This window comes from Pogona vitticeps, chromosome 10 (genome assembly GCF_051106095.1).
Source record: "Pogona vitticeps strain Pit_001003342236 chromosome 10, PviZW2.1, whole genome shotgun sequence".
Lineage (NCBI taxonomy): Eukaryota > Metazoa > Chordata > Lepidosauria > Squamata > Agamidae > Pogona > Pogona vitticeps.
Genome location: NC_135792.1, coordinates 308,990 through 332,848, shown reverse-complemented (window position 1 = coordinate 332,848; position 23,859 = coordinate 308,990). Strand labels below are relative to the sequence as shown.

At 49.4% G+C, this 23,859-nt stretch overlaps 1 protein-coding gene across 2 annotated transcripts in view; it reads right to left on the bottom strand.

The window, feature by feature from the left end:
- BANP (BTG3 associated nuclear protein) overlaps positions 1-23,859 on the bottom strand; it is a 97,533-nt gene that overhangs the window by 1,456 nt on the left and 72,218 nt on the right. For both annotated transcript variants that reach the window (XM_020788307.3, XM_020788306.3), the window contains one exon: positions 4,670-4,813. In XM_020788307.3, coding sequence (XP_020643966.1) covers positions 4,670-4,813 — 144 coding nt within the window. The remainder of the gene's footprint in view (positions 1-4,669; positions 4,814-23,859) is intronic.

Genomic DNA, 23,859 nt, shown 5'->3' with positions numbered 1-23,859 from the left:
CAGCCAGTCCAATGGCCCTGGCCAGGAGTGCCAGAAGCCCCAGGCGGCCCCGGTTCCTTGGTCCAATTAGCTTCCCTGTCAATGGCTGCACTGAGACTCAGGAGGGCACAACCTCTTTGGTCAGTGGCGCTGGATGAAGTTCTTCCTAAGCCCGGAGTGGCGAGGGCCACCCTGCCTCTGTCCGGTCGCGCTGTGTACTGCCTACAGAACCTGCCATGACTCAGCCAAGCCCACCTTTGCTAGGCCTCATGCCTCTGGCCACAGGGCTCTTCCGAGAGAGGTGTGGGTCCTCTTCTTTCTCTGCTGAGTTCCCTAAATCACTCGGCAACCGCCAAAATCTTCAGCTAGCTGCTGAGCATTTTTGTTCAAAGCCAGCAAAAGCCGTGTCCCCTCTTTTATCTTCCACCACAAGAGAGTGGCAGTGGGGGAGAATCTGCTTCTGACCGACCACAACTGCCTTCTGCAAAATCCAAGGCGTGTCAGCCCTCTAGATGAGCTCTGAAGACAACAAAGCTGCTGGAGGGTTTTGGACGTCTCTAAACTAACGCACAGATCCTAGCAAATAACAAGATGAACCTGAACTCTTAACCCAGGCAGCAGGGGAGCAAATCTGTTTTAACTGGCATTATTGAAACCTGATGGGATGAGATTCATGATGGAAATATAATTATGAAGAGACAGGACTTTCTCCAAGTAAGAAAGAAAAGAAAAGAAAAACAAAATAGACTAAAGGAAGGAAGCAAGGGGGCCTCTGAGATGGAGCATGCGAGACTGGATGAGAGCATCTGGGTAAAAATTACAGGAGAGGAAAACAACAGGTGTATCACTACAAGGGTCTGCTATATAGCCCGCCAAGCCACCCTGAAGAACCAGTTGATGCCCTTCATGATCAGATCATAAAGTGTTTTAAAAGGAGAAATTGCAGCATGAAGGGAAGACTTCCAAAGGCAGAGAGTGGGGGATCCTAAACCTCCAAGGGAGGGGCAGCAGTGAACAAAAGAGGGAAGCTCAGCAAATCCTTTTTTTCCTCTTCAATATTTTCCTGTCCGGTCAAGGATTACTTGTTTGTAAGGAGAGGTCATGAAGTTCAGAACAGCAACCTCTGGTTCTCAGGTGAAGGTCAGGCACTCTGACATGAATCACACCCTCCTTCTGTTTGTTCTCCTGCCAATAATAACCTGTGGTTCCTGGCTCCTGCTCCCAGCTCTGTGCCCCCCATTTCCATTTCACTGCTCTCGCTCCCCCTCACTCAGCAGACCGGCCAGACTAGTGAGAAAATTCACAACAGCAGCACTTTGTCCGCAGCAAAAGCAGTCACCTAAACACCTGGAAGAAAGAATTCGCTTAAAGGAATGGGGACTTAGCCAGTCCTGGGTTAATGATCCAACATTTAGCCAGATGTGGGAGGCTTTTCCAAAGGCCTGACTTTTAAGCGGAAGCCATTTCCTCTTGCACAGACTTCAGCAGAGGAAAGGAAAAACAAATCTTGTGTGGTATTCCAGGGTTATTACTCTAATTTAACATGTCAGAAGCCATTAGGACTTCTGTAAAGCACAAATGCAATCAGTGCATGAAAATAAACATGAGAGCTGCACACGAGCCTCACTGCTTGCTGGCATCAGCTCACCCCAAAGCACTATCCTTCCATGCCACACACCCTGAGCACATCCCCCTTTAGCTGCCTCAGTAGCTCGACTGCGAGTGGTGCCAAGGCTCCTCCTCCTCCTCCTCCTTGGGTGACTGGCCAGCCGGGCATTGGCACCTGCACTTTGCACTCAGCACCACCTGCAGAAACCCTAGTGGCCACGGAGCAGCTGAGAGCGAACCTACTGTCACTCGACTGGCATGATGACGGAAGAGTAGCAATGCAGGCTAGGGTAAGTGTGCAAACCCACCAAGTTATGCAAGATTTCATGATCAATGAAGAAGAGCTCTGTGCAACTTAAAAGCACGTCCAGTTCCATAGAGCAGAAGCTGTTCAAACGGATGCACCATTCTGTGCTTCTGGGCTGAGGCTGTCCTGCTAGGCAGGAGGGCCGAGAAGAAAGGTATCATGCAGTGCAAATCCCCCAGATCTGCCCCTGTCCTTTCTCTCTTTTCAACTTCCCCGTTGCTGGCCATGCATTGTAGTGTGGATGGTGCCTCTCTCGGAGGGTTCTGCAGGCGGCCCAGACAGTATCAGCAAACCCTTGCCTCACCTTGTTTGCATTTTTACGTACAACCCTATTGCTTTCAGTTTCCACATTCCTTTGAATTTATCTGCAGCACTGTAAAAATCTCTGTGGTTAACCACAATATTAAAAGCTAACACGGCAGAAAGTGTCTGAAAGGGAGCAATCCCGCTCTCGCTGCCAACAGTGTGGGAGACAGAGAAGCAGAGATTTATCGCTAGGCTCAAAACCTCCAGAGCTTCTCCAAGGGGGGCTTCAAGAGGGAAAGACAAAGTCACAGGTGACCTCTGTCTCCCCTCATGGGCTCCAGGGAAAAAGACGGGTGGAAAAACAGGAGGCCTGGAAGCCCTAGAAGAGTCGTCTGTTACAAGGGAGCCCTTTCCTGCTCCTGAGATGCACAAACATTTCATCCTTTTGGCTGTGCTGGGCCTCCGCAGCGCGCTGAGGTGTGTGTGGCGAGGGGGAACCACAAGAAGTCAAGGCTGTCCTGTCAGGAGGACAGCCACCCTTACGGGCACTGCCGTGGGTGACACCTGGGGGGACCGGGGGTGGTCCGTGCCTTCAACATGTCAGGGAAATCTTGAGGGACTCTCACTCACTTTGTGGGGGGGAGGCTTTTCCTAAGCACAGGCTTGCTGATTGACTGATTGACTGATCGATCAATTTGATTTATATACCACTCCATTAATGCAGTGCCCTATTCTGAGCAGTTTATAACAGAGATGCAATGACCAACATCGTCCACCCGCCCGCCCCCTTTCTGCACTGCAGGCGTTCTGTCAGGACAGGGAACCACAACCAGCACACCTTTGTGTTGTACGCTGGGGAAAGAGAAGCCCATCTAGCAAACACCCGATGAGGAAACCCCAGGGCTCCTGACACACACTCCGTCTCTGAGTGAAAGACTGGCAGAGCAACCACGGTGGCGCAGAAAGCAGAGCCTCGTTTCTCTCCCCCCCCCCCCTTTGTACACCCAAGTGCTGCAAAATGACTGCCGTGTCCCTCAGGGTCTGAAGAGTGGTCTGAAGAGTCTCCCAGCCCCACTTTCAGCAGGGACCCTTCCCCTTCCCCGGCCCCCCAAGTCAGGCCACCAGTTCCCTCTCTCCCAGAGAGAGAGAGAGAGAGAGGAGCGTTGCCCCCAAGGGTCCACCCTACCCGCCCTGCTGCCCCTTCCCCTGCAGGGGGGATTGATCAGGGTCCCAGAAGGAAGGTCCTCGGTTTGCAGGAACCCCTAACCTTCCTTCTCCCCATCCCTGAAGACCTCTCATTTGGACAGAGAGGCGGCTCCTTGCCCTGGCAAAAAGGCCCTGAGGTGCGTGTGAAGCTGAGCCACTCCAGCTTCAATAATGGAACACATTGTTCTGGGCCAACACTTGCAGCCAGGTCCGAAATAGCTGCAAGACAGGGGCCGGGAATGGAAAAACTGACAGACCAGGCTCTCGGAATGGAAGCGCCTGCTGGAAGGAAGGCCCTGGGTCACCCGCACGGCTGCCGGGCAGAGAGTCTCTGGCCAGCAGTCACGGCGCTCCCCTTCGCCACATCGCCGGTACCGCAGCCGGCTGCTCCTTCCGGCCATGGCACAACCGCAGAAAAACCTACTGGGGGTGCATTGTCTCTTTTCAGCTCTGAGCCCCCACCTGGCCCGAGAAGAAGTACACAAAGTTCTTGGGCCGGGGAGCTGCCAAGCCCACGAGCGATTCCCCTGGGGCTGAGCGGATTCTCTGGCGCTGAGCCTTGGCACTCTGGACCTGGCCTTTGGCTCGCCCCAGCTCACAAGAAGCTCAGGGGTCTGACGCTGAGCAGACCAAGTGGCTGTGCTGGTTCTGTTGAGATAGCCCAAACCCCCTGTTCCTTGGGCCACGTGTGGAACCCTTCCCCTGCGCGTCTAGAACGGTTACAGAAAAGGTCCCAAAAGCAGACTCTCACCCTCAGCTGCGCCACAGAAAGAGCCACCAGGCCAAAGGAGAGGTTTTGTTCTTTAAACAAGGAAAGAAAAGGAGAAGGGAGCTTCCGATGCTAGTGAGACCTGCCTCCTGCCAGCCACAGTCTCTGTTGGGGCCGGCATCATCCTTTAGGCTTGCCTGCTCCTCCTGCCTCCAGGAATCAGTAAATGTGAACAAGGGGGGAAATGAAGGGGGAAAGCACAACACTGAATCTCCAGGGATTATTTGCTCCCATTTAAAAAAAAAAACACCTGCAAATAATTACAAATAAAAATATCCAATGATCCTTGGGATGTGCAAGGAATCTGGCCCCGAGGGCAAACATTCCATGTTACATTACTCAAGGGCAAGTCGACTGTGGGATGGGGGTGGAAGGGGGGAACACTGGTGGCACTACATGAGAAGGATTGGGGGGCATCAAAGGAGCCCCACTCAGGAGGGCAGCAAAGCTTTACGGGCCCAGCAGGAGCAAAACACTGGAGAGGAGGTGCCAGACAGCGTGTCTCACCATTCTCCTGCCTCCCTTCCCTTTGCAGACGTAGAAGATTTACACACCTGATTCGCAGCCGCATGGTCCGTCACCGGCGCCAGCTGGACATACTGGACCTGAATATCGCTCCCTTGGAGCGGGGATCCGTCAACACCCCCAGCTGCTGGATCGGAAGAGGCCACGGCAATCAGCTGAGCCCCCTGGAGAACCTGCAGGGGAGCAAGAGCGAGGGTGTGATCGCAAGGGCAGGCCACAACATCTGGGACAACACAAACGGACGCAAGACACACACACACCATCCTCTACTCGCCTGTCTCTTAGTGTAAACTGTTCTGCAGCCTTCCTGGAGTGCAGGACATGACTTGACAGACCACAAACCCTGGGTGAACCATCAGCTTTTCCCAAAAAAGTGTGTGTTTCCCAGCTCTGTGTGTGTTTACAATTCAAAACCCTTATTTCTTTGGTATTTTATGGAATCAAAAACAAAACAAAACAGCCCCCCACCCCATCCCCACCTGCATGATTTTTATAATCTATACCAGTGGTTCTTAACCTTTGTTACTCGGATGCTTTTGAACTGCAACTCCCAGAAACCCCAGTCAGGACAGCTGGTGGTGAAGGCTTCTGGGAGTTGCAGTCCAAAACTCCTGAGTAACCCAAGGTTAAGAACCAGTGATCTATACCATTGGATCTCAACTTCTGGCCCTCTGGCTGTTTCAGCCTCTGCCCTCCAGAATCCCTGCCTGGCTGCTAAGGCTCCTGGGAGTTGAAGTCCAAACACCTGGAGGAGCAAAGGCTGGAAAACACAGGTGGATGCGCGCTGGGTGTGAGATGCTTAAAGAATAGGCTTTAGATGAAGTGATTTTTACCTTCAAGTCACATAAACTTAGCAAACTCCCCAGGATTCTAGCCATTGTGAAAAAAACAGCATAGTCTTGTAACATCTTAAACACTCACACATTTATTATGTGTACATCCTCATTTTTAGAAACCCTGCTGATCTGGAGAATGTTTAGCTCTGAAAGTATTGTTTGTCATGTGAAACCATAGCCAACAATTTGTTGAAATACACTAATTTCTTTTTTCTTTTCTTTTTTTGCACTTAAAAAACAAAAATCATATAAGCTTAAAGCTGTGGAATTTGGAACACCATTTTATCCAAGACAGCATTACAACTTTCTAAAATAGAGTTCGCTTGCTCTTCTCTTCAATCATGAATATTGCACAACATCTCAATGAATTTCAGGAAAAGAAAACCTCTCATAAACATAAAACCTTTTCTTCCCAAGGTCCGTGCCCTAGCATGAAGGAGTGGTCAAAAACATCTGGGTAAACCAGCTCTATGGCTAATTGCTGGTGTTTCAGAAAATAACTCAGCATCACAATGTTTTTCATTGACCAGATCTCCATGAACAGATGTTGCTTCTATTCTCTCCCTTCACTTTTATTTCAGTCCCGTGGATTCAGACAGATTAAACATGAATATTTCCATTTCTCTTCACGATTTTAAAAAGAATGCAAAATGAAGATGAAGGTATTGAATTCTGAGGGGAAAGTGTGGTGACACCCAAGCCTTTTGTCACGAGAGGGAAGAAACTGGAACATAAAGGGGGTGAAACTGGGGTTTATTTGTCAGCTGTGTTTTATTTTGAAAACTGCCTTTGTTGGGGCAGAAATCCTTCTATAAATAAATATTTTATAAATAAATATGTTCAATTTATTGCTGTGCCACAGTTCAGAGGATCTGGGACCATCACAAGCTCTCCTCAGTATTTTGGACTACGGTGCCCAGAATCCCCCACTGGCTGCGGGATTCTGTCAGTGGTCCCAGGGAGTCCCTCTGCCGACAGTGCTGGACTCCCACTCTGACCACTAGGACCTGGGTTGGGCTATGGTGCTGACCGTTGTACTGGAGGGGCTAAACTGTTATTGGATGACTGGGATAGCAAATGAAAGCCAAAACCCAGAAACGTCCTTCGCTGTGGCAAAAAACAAACAAAAAACCCATCTCGTCAGAGGTCTACAAAAAGACGGGGGGAGGGGGGTCTTTGTCCTGTTCTGAAGCCTGGTGCCTTCCTTCCTCGGGTGGGGACCAAGGGGCCGTTGCCATACACCTCACGACCTCCAACCCGTCCCAGAGTCTCCGGCGCTGGTGTAGTCCCTCTCTGGAAAGTGGGAGGAAACGTCATAAATATTTTGCTTACAGAGCAAATGCCAGACTTGTTTGTTTATTTTAAGGAAGCGGAAGCTTTAACAAGGGGAATGCCGAGAATAATTTATGGGTGCTGCTCACCCGCCATTGCTGCATAAAGTATATTATTTCCTGGCCTGGGATTTCTGAAATATGGTTCCTTGTGGCTTAAGGGATTAAGGGCATCCAAACACAAACAGCCGGTGAACAACTGTGGGGTAAGAGAAAAGGCAACAGTCTCTATTAAAACATCTGCTAGTGGTGCCATTAGAGTTCACAGTGAAGGGATTATCATCTAATTTATTTGACAGCTACTATTCAAAGCTACTGTTCTGCCAGTGGAATTAATGCAGAAACCGATAAGAACATTAGTAGAAAATACACTTTTTTCCTTCAACCCATCCTTTCACCGTGGAAGAACTCTGGACAGGAAGCCAATGCAGCTTCGTGCTGTATTATTTCTAAGTTAGCGGAGCCAAAGCGTGGACCAATCCAGATGCTGTCACAGCTCAGTACAACCGATTCCCCTCCAGTTGGCTCGGCACCTCCTTTTTTGTTACCAAACGACAGAAACGACCTGCTGAACAGTCCAAAAGCATCACCGACCGATCAGCCGCACCGTCTCCAGCAGGCAAAGGCAGAGAACGCCTGGAAGCCGCCAAGCAGCTCTGCTGCATTTCTGCTTCTCACCAGGACTGCAGAGGCCATGCAGAGGGTGGCCTTTTATGAGCCATAAAATGTGGCCAGAGGTGGGCTAAGCCCTTTAATCAAATGTGTCTGTGAATGGGCATTGGATACTGACAGCAGGCATGTAAGAGCCCTTTTTTTTAGCACATGGGTGCGTGCGTGTGTCACCCGGGTAGAGCTGCTACATGCTTTATTCAGGGGGGATCAGGGCTGCAGAGAGGAGGCAGCAGAAACTGCCAAAGAAGTTAAGAGAAGGGGCTTCTGCTCCAAGGAGACCGCGGGGCTCCTTTGCCTGCCTGTCCTCCCACATGTGCTGCCCTGGACAGAGAGCGGGGCTGCTGTGGGGCAGCCGCCTTGTCCTGAGGATGAACTTTCTGCTGCCCTTCCAGAGGGCTTCACAGAGATTCCCCACCACCAGGCTGACACAAGCAGGGAGCAGAAAGGCCCCCTCCCAATGCAACTCATACTTCCAGGACACATTTATGTGCCCAGGAAAAAAAAGGAGAGCGTCCCCTTCCTCCGTCTGTCTGTCGGGTGGCCTCGGGTGGAGCCACTGCCGGGCGTTAATGCCCTGGCCACTATCGTTCAGGCTCAGGCTGGCTGAAGCCCTTCAGGAGACAGGAGTCGGCAGACTCTGGAAGACGGAGCCCGACCCCCCCCCCAAGGGGAAGAGATGTTTCAAGGGCCGCTTCCTACTCAGGAGCCCCCAAAGCAGGACCGGCCGATGGGCCAAAGTGACCGTGGAGACAGAGTGGTCAGGCACTGAGTGGTCCACAGCTTGGCCTCAGAGCTGAAGTGCAGGAAGTCCCCAGCCCAGCCCAGCTGAGGAGCAAAGCAGGATCCCACCCTCATCTCCTCTTCTGAGAAAGTGAGCAGCTGGGAGTCTGGTCTACAAAATGCGACTTCTGACTTTTGGTTCAAACCTGCAACCAAGACTGGATGAAAAGATGGATGTTTCTGCAAAGCAACGGTGCCGGTCTCAGAAAGCGTCACCAGCCTTGGGTCTGGACTGGCCTCCCCCTCTCCAAATGAAGTGAGACCGAGCTGGCCCGGCCTCTTCCCTGCCACTCCAAGCCTGGAGGAAGGCTTACGCCGTGAATCAGAGGCCGGCCGTGACTCACCCCAGTGGCCGACTGCGGGGCCGGCTAGCTGGTTGATGGGAAACATCCGGCTGTGACATGAGGTGGCGGAAGGGAGAAGATGAGTGCCAAACCCTCCAAGGCCAAGAGGAATCCATTCCCCGAGCACTTATTTGCATGGGAGCGCCTCCTCGGCACCGATAGATGCAACCGAGGAGAAGGGGGTGGGCAGGCGGTCGCCTGCCTGGAGCGTCTGGTTCAGAATTTGTTCCCTCTGAGTGGAAGTCGCAGGCGAGAAAGGTGGGCGCCTGCCAACGTCTGCACAGAGTCCAGGGGCAAGCAGCATCCTCATGAACATCTGGGTGGCATCTTCATCAACAGAAAACAAGACTGCACATTTGAGGGGAGAATGAAAGGTGGAAACACAGAAAGAAAGCTCCTTGGGCTTCCACCCAAGGTTGGCTGGTTTCCAGATAAGAACTCTAGGAGAACTGTTAAGAGGCTGCTGAGCTTTGGAAGTATCTGTCATTTGCGCTACGTAGGTGCAAGAGCCCATGCGTGTGAATCACAAAAGCCACAGAGAAGAGCCTCCATTAAGCCGTCACCAGGAACCAGGCAGAGTTAGCAGAGATCTAGTCTTGGTCGGGAGGTGCAAAATCTTGTCAGCCTCCAGAACCCGCTGGCTTTTGGCAAATCCAGTTCCTCCTCAGTAGGCAAGTTACAGATATTTAACTGGCTCCATAAGGACAGCTGTGTCTGCCAGCAGCATGGGGTCAGCCTGAGCCTTTGCCATCCCAGGAACCAGCCAGTTTACCATCATCACAATGTCTCCACACACTAGCCACTCAGGATGGGTGTATGTGTTGTGGGGGGGGGGCAAAAGCTCTGCTCCTGGCTGTTGTCCTGCAGTGTTTGATCTGCAACTCAGCATTTCCGAGAGAGAAAGAAAAACAGGACCTCCACATGTGTCCCTGCACATGTTGACCCTGGTCTCCTTCCAGGCTGGGGAGGATGGGAATCTCTCTCCCCCCCCAGCCCGCCCTGCTCCCTTGGAGGAGCCATGAGTTGCGTTCTGCCTCCTCCAGCTACATGGTCCCCCCCAAAACCCTGGAACAACCTCAAGGGTCAAGGAAGAACATGCTTCAGAACGGTCTCTCTTATGGACCTTCTTCTGCATTAGATTGCAATCTGCATTAAATGGTTTCTCTCAACTGGCTAACTATTCTGGCTTCTGCAAAGAAATAGCAGGAGCGGGAGCTTATTTGAATCCACTTAGAAAGAACTATTAATTTCATAGACCCAAGTGATGTTGACCTTCAAAATTCCCCTAATACCACTTGGGCACCAGCTCCCACTTTGTAGTTCTTCAGTTTACATTCAAAACACCAGCTCCATGCCAGATTCCAACCGGGGGGGGGGGGGCAGAAACAAGTAGTAAAAATGAGTAAACTTTACAAATGTTTTAATTTACATCATAACTGGCAGCAAGAGGGTTTTTGGGGGGAACACTGTAAGCAAAACAGCATACAAAAGACAGCTTTTGTTGCCAAGGGAACAAAACATTGCTCCAGCAGCACGCTGCACAGCTGTATGAAGAAGCTCGTGGAAAAAGAAAGCGAGGAAGCACGGAGGGTTTCACCTGTACTGCCTGCCTGCGTGGAAGCTCCGGGTGGCCTCCCTCGTGCTGCCCCTCGGTTCTCCAGAGAGGCTGTCATGGAAGGCCATCCACCCAACTGTGAGCTTACTTGGAGCTGCTCACAGAGGGGAACCGAAATGCCCCAGCATGGGATGAGACCTGCAGAAACCCGGGAAGAGCCCGGCTGCCGGAAGAAAAGGGAACGACGGGTCAATAACCAGCCAGGAGAAGAACCACAGAAAAGGCACGGCCACCACGGCTTCTTCCAAAAAAAAAAAAAAACCCTCATTGACTTTACGGAAACCTGTGGGCTCCCTTTTAGGGAACTGAGGCGCCACCAGACTCCAGCAGGGATGACCCTTTTGACAAAATGGAGAGAGCAAAATGGGATTCTCCGGGGGGCCTAGAAGGTTTGGTGCCTTCTGCTGAGAGGGAAGGAAGGGGGCTTTTTCCAGCACATCTCCTGACCCTGAGCTGGACTCAGAACTTTCCCCTGAGAAGTTCTCAAGGACCTGCAGTATCTGCCGGTGGGGAAGGAGAACCGCCTGATCTAAGAACATCCCATAGATTCAGGACCACGTAGAGACCTTATGAAGGCAAGCTTCTAGGCAGCCCTGGAGGAGAGTTTTAGTTCAGCCTGATGCTCAACTTTTTTTAAAAAGTCTACTCAAATGAATTCTAATTTATTCACTAGTTAGCTAAACTGAGATTAAATCTGCATACGCAATCTAACACATAGCTATGAAACACCATTTTAGAAGCACTGAGGTAGGATACTAAAGATGTGACATCTTTCCTAAGCAGTGACTAAGTAATAGGTGCTTATTGATTTAGTTGGAAAGGTTTTTGACTGACTACACAGCCAATTCCTTAAAAGCTGCAGCCTGGGTTTAGCCGAAGGAAAAACCAGCAGGCCTTTTTTTCCCTATGAAGGATGTATTTTCAGAAATGTGTATCTCCTGCCCTATATAAGTTCTTTGCAGGACTCCCCTTTCCTTGTTTTTACAACTCCTGAGGTGTCAAACCTCACAAAGGCTTTTCCACAGCCAGAGGCACCGGGAAGTGCTTGCTATAAATTCATCCCACATCTGCTCGGTCTTTAATCAGAGCAGAAGCCTAGGCCAATGTTTGCCCTTTGCTGGTGAGGAGGGAAAGGACACCCCAGCCATGCTGGGCTTCCTCATGATGCGGACGGAGAAGCTGCTTCTAAGGACCGGAGGGACCCTCCCAGCTGGTCAGTCGGTCTGGCCGAGTCTTTCTCTGAATGCAAAGGAGACACCGCTGATGGTTTCCTCCTTGTGATAGCCTTGGTCGTTGAAGGCGCAGCCTTTCCCTCAGCCCAAATCAAGTTTGCTCATTTTGGGAGCCAATAACCTGACAAGTTAGTATTATATAAGCCTTCAAAAATGCAAGCTGGGACGCACTTAAGCTTCGCACAGAGGAAATCAAATAGAAACGGGTTTGTTCTGTCCAGATTTTAGAATTCCACGAGTTGATTACTTTCAATGGCCAAGACCCAAAGCGGGTCAGGAGAGCACCTTGTGCTTCGCTAAGCGGGCTGCTCCTCTCTTGGATTCCTTGACCACCCAAAAGCTTGCCAGCAACCCCATTACTCCAGCCTACTCGGGATTCTCTCTTTCAGACCTGCAGGACAGATTCTCTTGAGGCACAAGAGACCGTTCCAGGATCCTTTTCCATCCTGCTGTCACCAAGCGTGAACTAACATGAACAACCATGTCATGAAATCCAAGATCAATTGGGGTGGGGCAACATTCTGGGATTTCAGAGCCATATGTTTCCATTCTGCGGCTTTGTTTCTGATTATTTATTTGTTGCTAGAGAATGCCTGTTGTGTTCGCGGGAGGGGGGCCATTACAAAATTGTCCTTACACACACCAGGCATGAAAGTTTGCTGTCTGCTGCTTGAACAGGAAGGCAGGAACAGCTTCCAATGAGGAGGTGCGTGATCACATCTTCAGTAGGGTCTACCTTCATATAGGACTCAAGACGTACCTTTCTGCTGAATTCTACTGTGGAGGAAGATGGCGCCCATTTCCTTTGTCTGAAGGCCTACTTTCAAAGCCCAGAAGAAGGGTCAGCACTTGCTCCCAGGGAGCCATTTCAGATGGCCCAGGACTGCCTTTGCAGAAGGCCACTGTCTGCTCCTGCTGCAGCTGGCCCACAGACGAGGGCAGTTCCTCTTTTTCCGCTCCTCCTGAGAGCTGAGCACGAGGGCACATGTCCATCTTGCTTCGTAGCTATGGCTCTGGACTGACCTCCATGATCCTCCCAGCCAGATGTTCCTGGCCTGTGACTGACCTTGAGGCAGTTCCTTCCCCCCACCCACAATAGCAGCAATATATTTTGCTACCAGCTGACTAACTGGGCTGGCCAAAGACCTGTTCTCTCCAGGATCTAATCCTAACAGCATCTGGCATGTATGTCAAGTTTTCCAACCAGCAGATGAATTTTTTTTAAAAAAAAAAATATTGTAATATATATTATTATTTTTAATGCTACTCAGCTTCTTTTAGGGAAACAGAGAGCAATATGAGGTGTGAATTTGAAGCAGACTTCTATGAAAGTTCTGGACCTGAAACTATTGTTTCCTTAGAGTTCACATCTGGTTTCCCCAATACCCTGCCAGTTCTGTAACTCGCAGCTGGGAGGATATTAAACTATATAACCCAAAAGGAAGACAAGGCATGCTTCTTTGGGTTCTAGCAACGCTTGTTGGGTATGTACATAAACCAAACCGGGTTTTCTTTACCCATACTCAGGAAATAAATGTGACACCTTCTCCCTCCACAAAAAAAAGAACAAAAAAACAACAACAACCAGAAATGATGCTGACAAGAACCATCAGATTTTAAAATGTAGAGATAATCTTTCCGGTTGCAATCAAAACACAAGGAGAAAACTAGTCCTCTCATAATTAGAAAGCAAATCTCCTTTATGCTGCCTTACAAATAAAATTGAACATTTGTTGGTCCAGAAGGATCTCTGAAAAATTCTGTAAACATACTACTGAGGTCTCAAATTAAAGGAACAGGTGTTTCCTCAGCTGGACAGCTGGTGAGGGGATTCTGGGAACTGTAGTCCTCTAATTAAAACTGTCAGGTCCCCAAAAAAGTAAGAGAGAGATGATTTTGCACAACTGATTTTCCAGCTTTGATGGCTGGATAGCTTGTATCATGACTAGCCATGCCAGATGAAGGATCGTGGGCACTGTAGTCCAAAGAGGTTACATTTCGATCACTGAGCTAAGTGCTGGACTGGAAGGAGAACAAAGACAAAAATGGAAGAAAGAAGCTGCAGCAAGGGAGGAAGAGAGAAGGAGCCCTGGGAGTTTCCAACCCGGATGAATGCGGAAGGAAGGCCAGAGCAGAGTGACTCCAACTGAAAAGAGAGAGGGAAGGGAGGTGAGTGTGGGCTTCATGGCGACCAGTCCCTAGATGATGGCGAAAATTGAGGAAATGTTTTCTGCACATGTCTCAAGGTCTAAATACGAAGCCAGAAGAGGCTAGGTGAAACCTGTAAAGAACAAGAACAACATAACCCGTCGAAGGGATGGATGCTGAAGAGTGTTTCCTACTAGACCCAAACTCCTGCTGGACTCACGTCACAGGCGTCAAAGCAAAAAAGGAAGATCAAAGAAAGATGAGATAAAAGGGGGCGACTTGGATGCAGGGACCAATTTTTTTTTTGTTACGCTGGAGAATTTCAGTTCACATAGCATTTATGTGCATGTAGTTTCTGCCCCACATGTACAAAACAAGATCTAGCAAATGGCCACGCTAACACGGTTGAAGCAGTCTGCTTCTGGTCAAAAACAGTCTATTTCATACATATCCATAATTTTAAATTCTGCACTGCTCTGATACAAACAACAAAAAAAGAAAGATATGCATTCTGCGGTATATAAACCTCTACTCTTCTCCTCTTACAACGGTAAGCCTCTAAACTAGAAAGAAAACAAATTTTCAGTTGGACAGAAAAGTTGGACTGAGCACCACATTTAAGCAAAACACAAGGCAGTGACCGTCCCAGAACACTGCTGCTGGTCAACCTGGCACCCCCTCTTTCAGTTCCAGTGTAAACTCACTCAGGTTTAAATTTGTAAACTAAAAAGGCATGTCAAGTAATCTCCTACAGATAACCTGGCTGTGGAGAACAACTCACAACGGGTGTTTCTGATTCTCTTAAAATAGATTTAAGTATTTCAGAAAGTGGAGAGAGGAATTCTTTTGGAGTGGATAAAACCTGGCCTGCAGACAAATTACAGCACAATTAGATTTGCAGCTATCATATGGTTTCTGCAACTGCACTGGGGATGAGAAACGCCAAGAGTCGTTTCGTATAAAGTCTCTGGACTGCATGTGGCCATAAAAAGCATTTTTCTTCTCCATACGTCGCAGAGGACATGTTACATCTGTGTGGAAAAACCGCAGAAGTATTTCAGTTTCCAAGTTAAGAGATGATGGAGGACCCGCTGCTCTCAGCCGTGCTGGAAGTGGGTGTTCATCGGACTAGGAACTCGGGGTGGGGGAGGGATGACCCTTTCGAGATGGACGAAGCCGGGAGGCTTCAGCCACTCCTGGGGCAGGAGAGAGAGGGTTGGCTATCGCGCCAACTGGGTTTTCCTCTCCTTTCAAGTGAACCAGAATTCCCAGAAACACACCTGCCCCCCCCCGAGCGCTCCCCAGGAAGCAGTGCTTTATAACGTGGGGCTATAAATTGCGACAGCCATGAAATGAGATCTCAGAATTTCACGCACCATGACTTTACAAGTGCAAACCGGTACTAGATCAAATTCTGATTGGCAGAACAATCGATCAGGCGCAATTCTTAAGTGACAGTGGTTGGGAAGACAAAGACCACATGTGAGAAAAGGCTTTGGAAATTCTATATGGGAGCCACCAACTGCACCACCCCCTATGAGACCCTGCTCCTTCCAGACCCCTCTGTCCTGGCCAAGGCCGCTCACCGTTTTGTGAGGATCCAAGAGGCGGGCCTTTCAATGAGATGCTGATATTTTTCTCATGTGTTTCGTCTGCTTCAGGTTTGCCGTCTGCCTTTGGTTCCCTCCTCAGACAGATGGGAGGAACTTGGCATGTCGACAGTTGCCCTTCCTTTGCCTGTCATCCCCTCAGCCAAGCTCAGCACAATAATTTCTTGACATACAACCTCCACAAGACTCCTCGTGGGTAAAAGAGAGGAAGAAAGCAGAATGCTGCTTTGCCAAACCCAACCAAGTGAAGGCAGGCATGCCCGGGGCCAGTCTTCACAACCACTGACACCAAGTGTGCTCTACATTCAGGATTGGATGTTCCTGAATGATGCAATGGGGAGCCCTGGTTCCGCCAAGGCCCGGCTGGAGGAAGTCGGACTTCCAGGCCACGCACGGCGGCAGCTGGAGGCTGGGAGGAACCTGGCGTGTGGAGGGTCCAAACGATCCTCGCTGTGCCTCTGACCGCTGCCCGTTTCATGGAAGACGAGCAAAACGGTAGTACCTACCCAACTTTGGGACTTAAAATGCCAAAGACAATGCTAGGGAAGACCCCAGGGCTTCAGCACACCCAACCCTGGAATCATGCTTGCACTCATGAGGTCTTTTTAAGGGTATGTGTGGATAATTTGCTTCCAGATTTCCATTGGGGTCTCCTGCTTTAATATTCTTTTGTTCTTCTATGATCTAGCAGAATAAATATGAATATTAAAACATGCTTCCACCCATGATGCAAAGCGTCATATCTTCTGGTCAGAAATACATGCCTTGGTGTTGAACTCAACCCTTAGCTGTAAGTAATCTGTACAAGGCACACGTTATGGCATGAACCTCTGGCGACCCTTGGTATTTCTGTGCTGAGGTCAAAATTTGTCACAGTGCTAATTCCCACCGATGCCCAAATATACCGTCATTCTGTGGAGATAATTGTGCTTTGCTTCTGATGACATTTACTGTGTTCTTTCAGGGGCCCACACAGGCTTGCTCCACACTCACTACATGCTTTGTTTACAAAGAATTCCTTTGACTGATGTGCCAAGTTCTACCGAGATGGATGCCTTTTTAGGATGATTACACATCTATGGGGTTTCACAATGGCAGAGGACCATGGCTCATCTCTCAAGATGTATTGGAAAAGTTAAGGAAGGCCCACATAGATGAAGGGGAGAAAGCTGCACCAGAGGCTTATAGGAAGAGGAAATGCTGCCTCTCAGGAATGAGGGAAGTTGGATCACTCATCCACTGACAGGCACAAGGTAGCACATACGTCAAAGACAGTTTCATACCCAAATCAGAAAGCAAAACCACTGGCTGTGTCTCAGAGAGAAAGACACGACAGCACAGAATTAATCACCCTCAAAATGTTCAGGAATCACCATATTCTACAGATGCCCCCACTGCCACCCCACAGGGCTCTTCTGTGCACCTTCTAGGCTAGAGAGACAAGTGGCTGCAGTGGGATACAGCCCCCCCCCCGGTGTGCTGAGAAAGCTGGCGGTCACTTCCTGTGCACGGGGCCATCTCACGGAACCAGCCTCTGTTACACATGTCCAGAAAACACTTGGAAGTGCACGGCTGATGTACTGCAAAGGGTTCAAGGGCTCTGCCCCTCGTGCTCCCCTTGGGAAGACAGGCGCTCCCCTAAATGGTTTCGGACTTCAGCCCTCCTTCCTCAGCCTGGCTTCCCAACCACCATGCAAAGGTATCTTTACCTCTAGGAAGGTAACCTAGAGATTAGCATCCAAAGGGTACCAATACAGACGGAAGGAAATTGAGGAAATCTCTCAGGTCTACTTAAGGATAAAAAGTGGAACTCTGTTACATTATCCAGAGCCATGGAGACAAAATCCAGACCAAGGAGGTTCCTCCCCAGTGAGCCCAGCCAAGGTTTTTGTGGAGCAACCTAAACAGTAGATTACCTCATCATCATCGTCATTTGTAAACATAATCTTTATATATTGTTTTTGATGTTTCTAATCTGATGACCAAGTGAAAGCCAGCAATGTGACACATCCCTTCCTCGTTGCAGTCGAAGAAAGGAGCAAACTGAAGTGCCACCTTGCAGCCGCTGGCTGTTGTTTGCTCAGCACCTGTCCCACCCTGACACCTCTTTTGCTGCCGCAGGGGGAATGGCGGAGAGGCCCTCCTTCGGGCAGAGCAGCCTCCTCCACCTGTGCTGTGGGTGCCTGCGACCTGAAAACAGCCGTTTGCTGCCCAGGAGAGGAAGGAAAGGCTTTGGGGGCCCGTTTTAAGAGACAAGGCTTTGTTTACTCTCTGATCTGCTCTCAGCCAAAGGCTCAGAGCCAAAGAAAACATGGCCAGTGTGAAACTGACCCCTTAAACCAAGGAGTGAGCAAGCCAGATTCTAGTCTGGGCTCTCCAGGATGGAGCTCATGCTAAATGATGTGCTACTAAACGGGCCTCCGACGGGTGTGACAGAGTCTCCCCCACCCCCAAAAAAAAGCCTTCTCAGAAACTCTGAATTAGGCATAGCAGAGATAGGAAAGATCAGGGTGAAAGAGTCACTGCAGAAAAAGAGCCAAAGTATTTGGAGCGCAAGCTTTTAAAAATATAAATATATAAGTTATGTTTTCTCAGTTGATTAGGGCCATGGGTGTCTCTGCGTTTCCAAAACAGCCCATAACATAAGAGGAGGAACCCAAGCATACTTGACAGGGAAAGGAGAGGAATTTTTTACAGGCTAGTTTTGTTTAGAATTCTCTTAGATAATGCGCGGAGTCGACCACCAAAGCGCCAAAGCAAAGAAATGGGTCAGTTATCTTGTGCAGATATTTCTCCCTATGTACTCGTTGTGCAAGAACAAAACAAAAACAAAAAAAGAATGGAAGGCTGCCAAGCAGGTTTCTGCCTCTTAGAGGCAACTCCTTTGGCGCTGGAGAAAGGTCCCTGAACCAAGGCAGTGCCTGCACTCAGCAGGCCCACGCTGGGACCCCCCCCCCCCCGCCCCTTGGGCTAGGACCCCTAACTCTACCTGGTGACTGGATCCGTCCTCAAGTCAGGTCAGGTCAGGGAGAAGGTGTGCCCCCCCCCCCCCGGGACATCCTGCCTGAGACTCAGGCACACCGAGTCACAGGAGAACACTTCCTTGACTGCCGCACCCCAGGGGGAAAGCCTTCTCCCTCTCGAGGTGCAGCAGCCGGCACGGACTGAGTTGCCTTTGTTTCAGGACACCGTAAGACCTGGCTGGCCACCCAAGCATGGGCTACTTCTTAGAGAGAGATCAGCAGCTATCGGTTTTCTGGGGTTTTGTTTTTATCTGAATTGCTGAAGAACATCAAATGAATACAAAAGAGTTGTCATGTCAGAACTGACTTGGAGACACATGATTATTCTGATTTAGTCTCCTCTCCTGAGTCGGTATAAGGAAGATGACAAATACTTCAAAAGAGACTGTTTTGTATATTTCCTATACAAATAATGCTAGCTCAGTCCTTTATCCAAAATTCGCCTTTCTCACTTCAAAGTCTGTTACTCAAGTGTAGGTGCCGTTGCTTCCAATGTGCGAAAGAGGAAGCCCTTGAAAAACACAGCCTTTGTGAGGGTCCAACGTGTCTTTATGGCCCGTCAGAAGGAAAGCACCTTAAATACATGCCCACTTGAAACCTTTTTACTGCTACCTGTGTCGGGCTTATTTGAGGGTAACAGCAATTGCAAATAATTCTTTTTAAAGTTTGGATGCAGAAACTGGCAGAATTATAGCAAAAATGTCAGTGGCTTTTAAATCAAGAGCAGTTTTAAAAACTCAAGAGAGTCTGAGCATTACAACTGCTATTAGGATATTGCTGTCATGGGAGCCCAAGAGTTATTTATTATTCTGTTTCACCACACATTTTGCATGGCTCCTTGACCATGGCCAATGGACTTACCCTAGCCAGCCCTTCTGGTGTAAGATTGGCCGGGTGCAGCCCGTGTGGGCCAGGACTGCAGCCGTAAAACAAAGGCTACGTAAATCAAACACATTCATAACCTCCACAGAGGGGTGATTCACAAAAACCGGATCCTCACCCATATGAATTATGCTCATTAATGGCTAATGCAGATTCAAAGCCCTGTGGCCAACACTCTCTGCAGTGTGGCAGCCTTGGTGGTTTTTGGGTCAAGCTGATGCTCACAGAGAGTTTGGGGAAGCTGGATCTGTCGAAAGGCCTCTGATAAATGCCCAGAAATGGGCAAAGCAGCAGCACCTCTTTCCTTTTAGCAGAGGGTCACCTCCAAATCCTCTTCACCCTTCGTCCTAGCGGGTCTACCAAAGCACTTTCCCACCTCTTCATGGCTTGTAAATCTCCTCTTCCTCAAGGGCTCCTAAACTAGTTCTCTCCAAGACTTCCTGGATCTGCCTTCAGTTCCTTGTATCTGCCTTCAGTCTGCTTTTCTACCCTTTGCACAGAAGTGCAACCAGATAACCAGAAGAGTGCTGTATGTTTTAATTCAAAACTCCTCTAAATTTTACTGGGAAAAGGTGCTAGAATGATGACTGTTTGAAATGAAAAGCAAAAGGGGCAGATTCTCTCTATATTTTTGCTAGCATGTGTTAAAACCTCCCTTCATCCCCACAGATCTCAAGACAATATACAAAGAAGGTGACAGTAAAACTCAATATAATAAAACCACAAATGTCACTCCACTGCTATGATGAAAACTTGGAAAGCAGCAAATGGCATTAGAAGAGACAGATGCATGAGCTAATTCTCTGCCTGGTTCTGAGCTGGCAGCGCCAAGGCAGCTGCAACCCATGGCCAGCCCTTCTATGGACCTCCAGCTGCTTCCCCGGAGCCTCTCCTCCTCCTCCTCCTCCTCCTCCTCCTCCTCCCTCCTGCCTGGCCTCTGTTCTAGCCCAGGGGTTCTAAGGCTTGTCTATCTTCTCTCCCACCAATCACTCACTCCATCAAAGAATGTGGGAACCATGCACGAGAGAAACAAACGTTCTCCACAGTTGGCGCCAAGCAATATGGAAGAGAGGGAAAGGCCATGGGATATGTTTGTGTGTGTCCCCTTTAGAGGGTCCAACTGGCTTCAAAGCCACCGTCGTCTTCCCCCTCCTCCCACATCATCTCGGACACAGTTTGCTGGGAAGAGCCCAGCTATCCATGATAAGCTCTTCAAATCTGGCAACCCCTTGGCCAGCTGCCTTGTCTGGATTCTGTGCTCGCTCTCGCTCTCATTCTCTCTCCCCAAGGAGGTCCCGGTGCACACTCTTCCCACACTGCTGCTTGGGATAAACTCACTGCTGCCAGACAGGAATGCATGACAGCTGAAAGGGAGCCATAGCCTTGAGCAGAAAAATGAATGGATTGGACAAGACTTTGGCAAGGCAAAGAAGAGAAGAGGACAAGGGTGCTGAGACCTGGCTGTCTCCAGTAATAAGAAAGGCTGAACGTAGGGCGGGCTGCGGAGGTAGGGGTGGAAGAGGATCTATGGCAAGCTAAGCCAACTGATGGAAGGCTTGGCTTCGTGACCTTCTGCCCCTCCCAGGAATGCTTCTCTCCTCATTCTGCCCAGTCTCGAAAAGAACATCACCCCTGACTGGCCTGCCTCCTGCCTCCACTCACTGCTGTGGGGAAGGTAAGAGCAAGCAACCGATCATTCAAGAGCGCAAGATCGTAGGAACAGTTTAATGTGGAAGCCTCAAGCAGACCTCCTTAAGCTGCACTGATAAGGACGGGATGGAAATGCTGTGTTCATTTGCTGCCTTGCAGGTCCTTTGGTGTGCTGCGTTTTTGCAGGGAGGCAAACCGCCTTTGGCCTTATTCTCACATGGGTACCAGAAACTGCAATATTTTGTGCCAAGGGGCAAGATACTTTCTGGCAACACCGATTATGAGCGGTCTGACCCAGGCATTACTGCACACAAGACCTAAATCCCGATCTCTGCCTGCTTGTTAAAAGAACTGTTAAATGCTGGAGGAGCATCAAATGGCTTCTGTCTTTGAGGTGAATTCATTCAGTCCTGCTGTGCCTGTCATGTGCAAATGTGGAGGTTCACAAAGGGAAAAGACCATCATTTTCTGCAGAGAAATTTAGCAGAAACCTCCATGGAAACTGCCCTTCCCCTTCTCCCACCCTTGCGCTGGATGTGAGGAGCCTTGCAGGAGTCACCAGTTTCTCAACAGGCTGGTCTGTTATGCCCGGAACAAGTAATGTTGCCAGAATGCTCAGCATCCCTAGGTTTCCATGACACCCCTGGTGTCCCGGGACCAGCCAGTCTTTAAGGAAACCCAAGAGCAGCAATGCACAGACCAGCACCGTTACTGCGCAGCGGAGGGACAGAGAATTCCCAGAGAAGTGCCTGAATTTCCAACAAGCCTCAGTGAAAAGGCATACACTGACTTCAGTGAGACCCTATTCCATGCCACGCTCTCAACTGTCTCATTATTTCATCATAATCTAAACAATAATATATCTTTTCAAGGATTAGGAGGAGAATGTCAAATGTATTTAAGCCACAGACGCTCACACGTAAGATGAAAGCATGCAACGAACCCTGCTCACGTTCGCCATCTATCAAACTTGGAGAGCTGCCAAGGCAAGCCAAAAAACTACTGAAAAACTACCTGAAACAGCCACAGGCTGTGAATATTTAAATACATCTGACAAGAAAGCCCAGCCACACACAACTGGAAGCTTCAGGAACCGACCTGAAGCCAGAACAGGGGTGGGAAAGGGCACTCTCCCCGACTTTTTTCTCTCTCCAGAGAGAAGGATGGGCACTCAATGCTTGCAGGCATGTCGGTGGCGTTTTTCTCAAAAGCAAACCGCACAGGTAATCTTTGCATTGGAAGATAATATAAAGACCTCACACTAATGTGCAGAAGGTAAAGTAAGATACCTTACTCCATCCTAGCTCCCCACAGGAAAAACCTCCTGATCAGCTCCCCAAAACCAACTGTATTACAGGCTTTGCATGTCCACATCATGAGGCAGGGCATCCAAACACCAAACCATCCCCCCACCCCCACCTCCCTCTAGGGGTGTCCTAAGCATCTGGTTCCTTTCTCCCCCCCCCCTCTGGTGTTCAAATCAGAAGCAGCTTTTGCCTGATGTTGTAGTGTGGTGGTTCCCAACCTTGGGTCACCCAGGTGTTCTTGGACTATAACTCCCAGAATCCTTCTCCACCAGGTGTGCTGGCCAAGGTCTCTAGGAGTTGCAGTCCAAGAACATCTGTTTAAACCAAGACTGGAAAGAGCAGAGGATGGAAGCAAATGGTGAAGCTATTAAATGTTCAGCCTGGTCTTTACTGGTCACAGGATTTCATGTCAATGTTTCCATGTCCGTTTCCAGGGAACGTGAGAGCAAAAGTACATCCACACAATACATGGTAAGAGAGTGTGGATCTCCCCTGCTCCTTGTCCAGTGTGCTCTGAGCCTTTCCGGCTGGCCTACGTTTGACGTGCGGCGGCTGGGCCATTTTCTTAACTTCTCCCGGCTGCATCTTGGAACTGTCCGGCCAGCCCTCAAGGCCACCCGTCTCCGCTTCCACCTGTCCTTAGCTGCAGGGACCTCTTCCCTTCCTCGGACAGGGAAAGGGGGTCTCAGTTTTCGCCCTGGTGCCTCCCAAAGGAGAAGGGTGACGCGGCTGGTGTGCTGCCTGTAAAACCGAACATATTTTCCCCTCCCCGACAATCTGTTGAAGGTCAAACAGATTTTGGTGTGAAGAGGGGAAAACTCACACATGCAGAGACTACACAAAACATAAAAATTACTGACCATCCCATTTCATCTTAATATTTTTCCTCACTGTGCTTCCAAAGATTATTTAATGAGAAAGGCCAATGGACTCTCTCTTTTTTTTTTTCTTTTTAATGAGCTATGAAAAATGTTTTCTTTTGTTCTGTTTTAACGGTGCAAGGAACCAAGCTGAAGGATGCCAGGGCTGTTATACTTGGCTGAGTGCTCGAACGACCTGAACACCAAGGATGGAAAGGGCTTTTTAGAAGAAACGCCCAGGTTTTGCCAAATCTGTGCCGGCGTAAATCAAGTGCTGTTCCATTTGTGTTTCTCTTTCTTCCAAGCCTCAGCTTAACAAACCCAGATGCACATAAAGCTCAGGCACCTGCCTGCAAGCCCTCATTCTTTCCTCCATGCACGCCAGGAAGCCACAGTTGGCAACGGGTGGGCATTAGGTCTGAACTGGGAATGGCAGTTAATGCCTTCCAAACAAGCCAGGCGCGGGAAAGAGACTGTAAGCCAGGGTTTCCTACCCTCACTCATCTGGAAACCATAACCTCTTGTTTTCTCGTCCAGATGACTGCGGCTTTCCTGGCAGGTTGCACTACTTGCCCAAGGTTAGGGTGGTGGGGAAACACCAGGAGAAGGCGCAGTTGCCCACAGCTTGGGCCATCACGCTCAGATTCTGAGGCCGCGAATGGTGGGCAGTCTGTTTTTCTAAGTTGGCACAGGGGGCCAAAACAAGGCTGACCTTTCTCTCTCTCTCTCTCTCTGTCTCACACACACACACACACACACACACACACACACACACACACACACACACACACACACACACACACACACACACACACACACACACGAGCCCACCTGCAACAAAGGAGATATCACCCCCTTCCAAGCTAAATGTTCCACTACTACTGGAGAGCAGGAGAGCTTTTCCTAACACTTCCACCAGAATCCCCTTT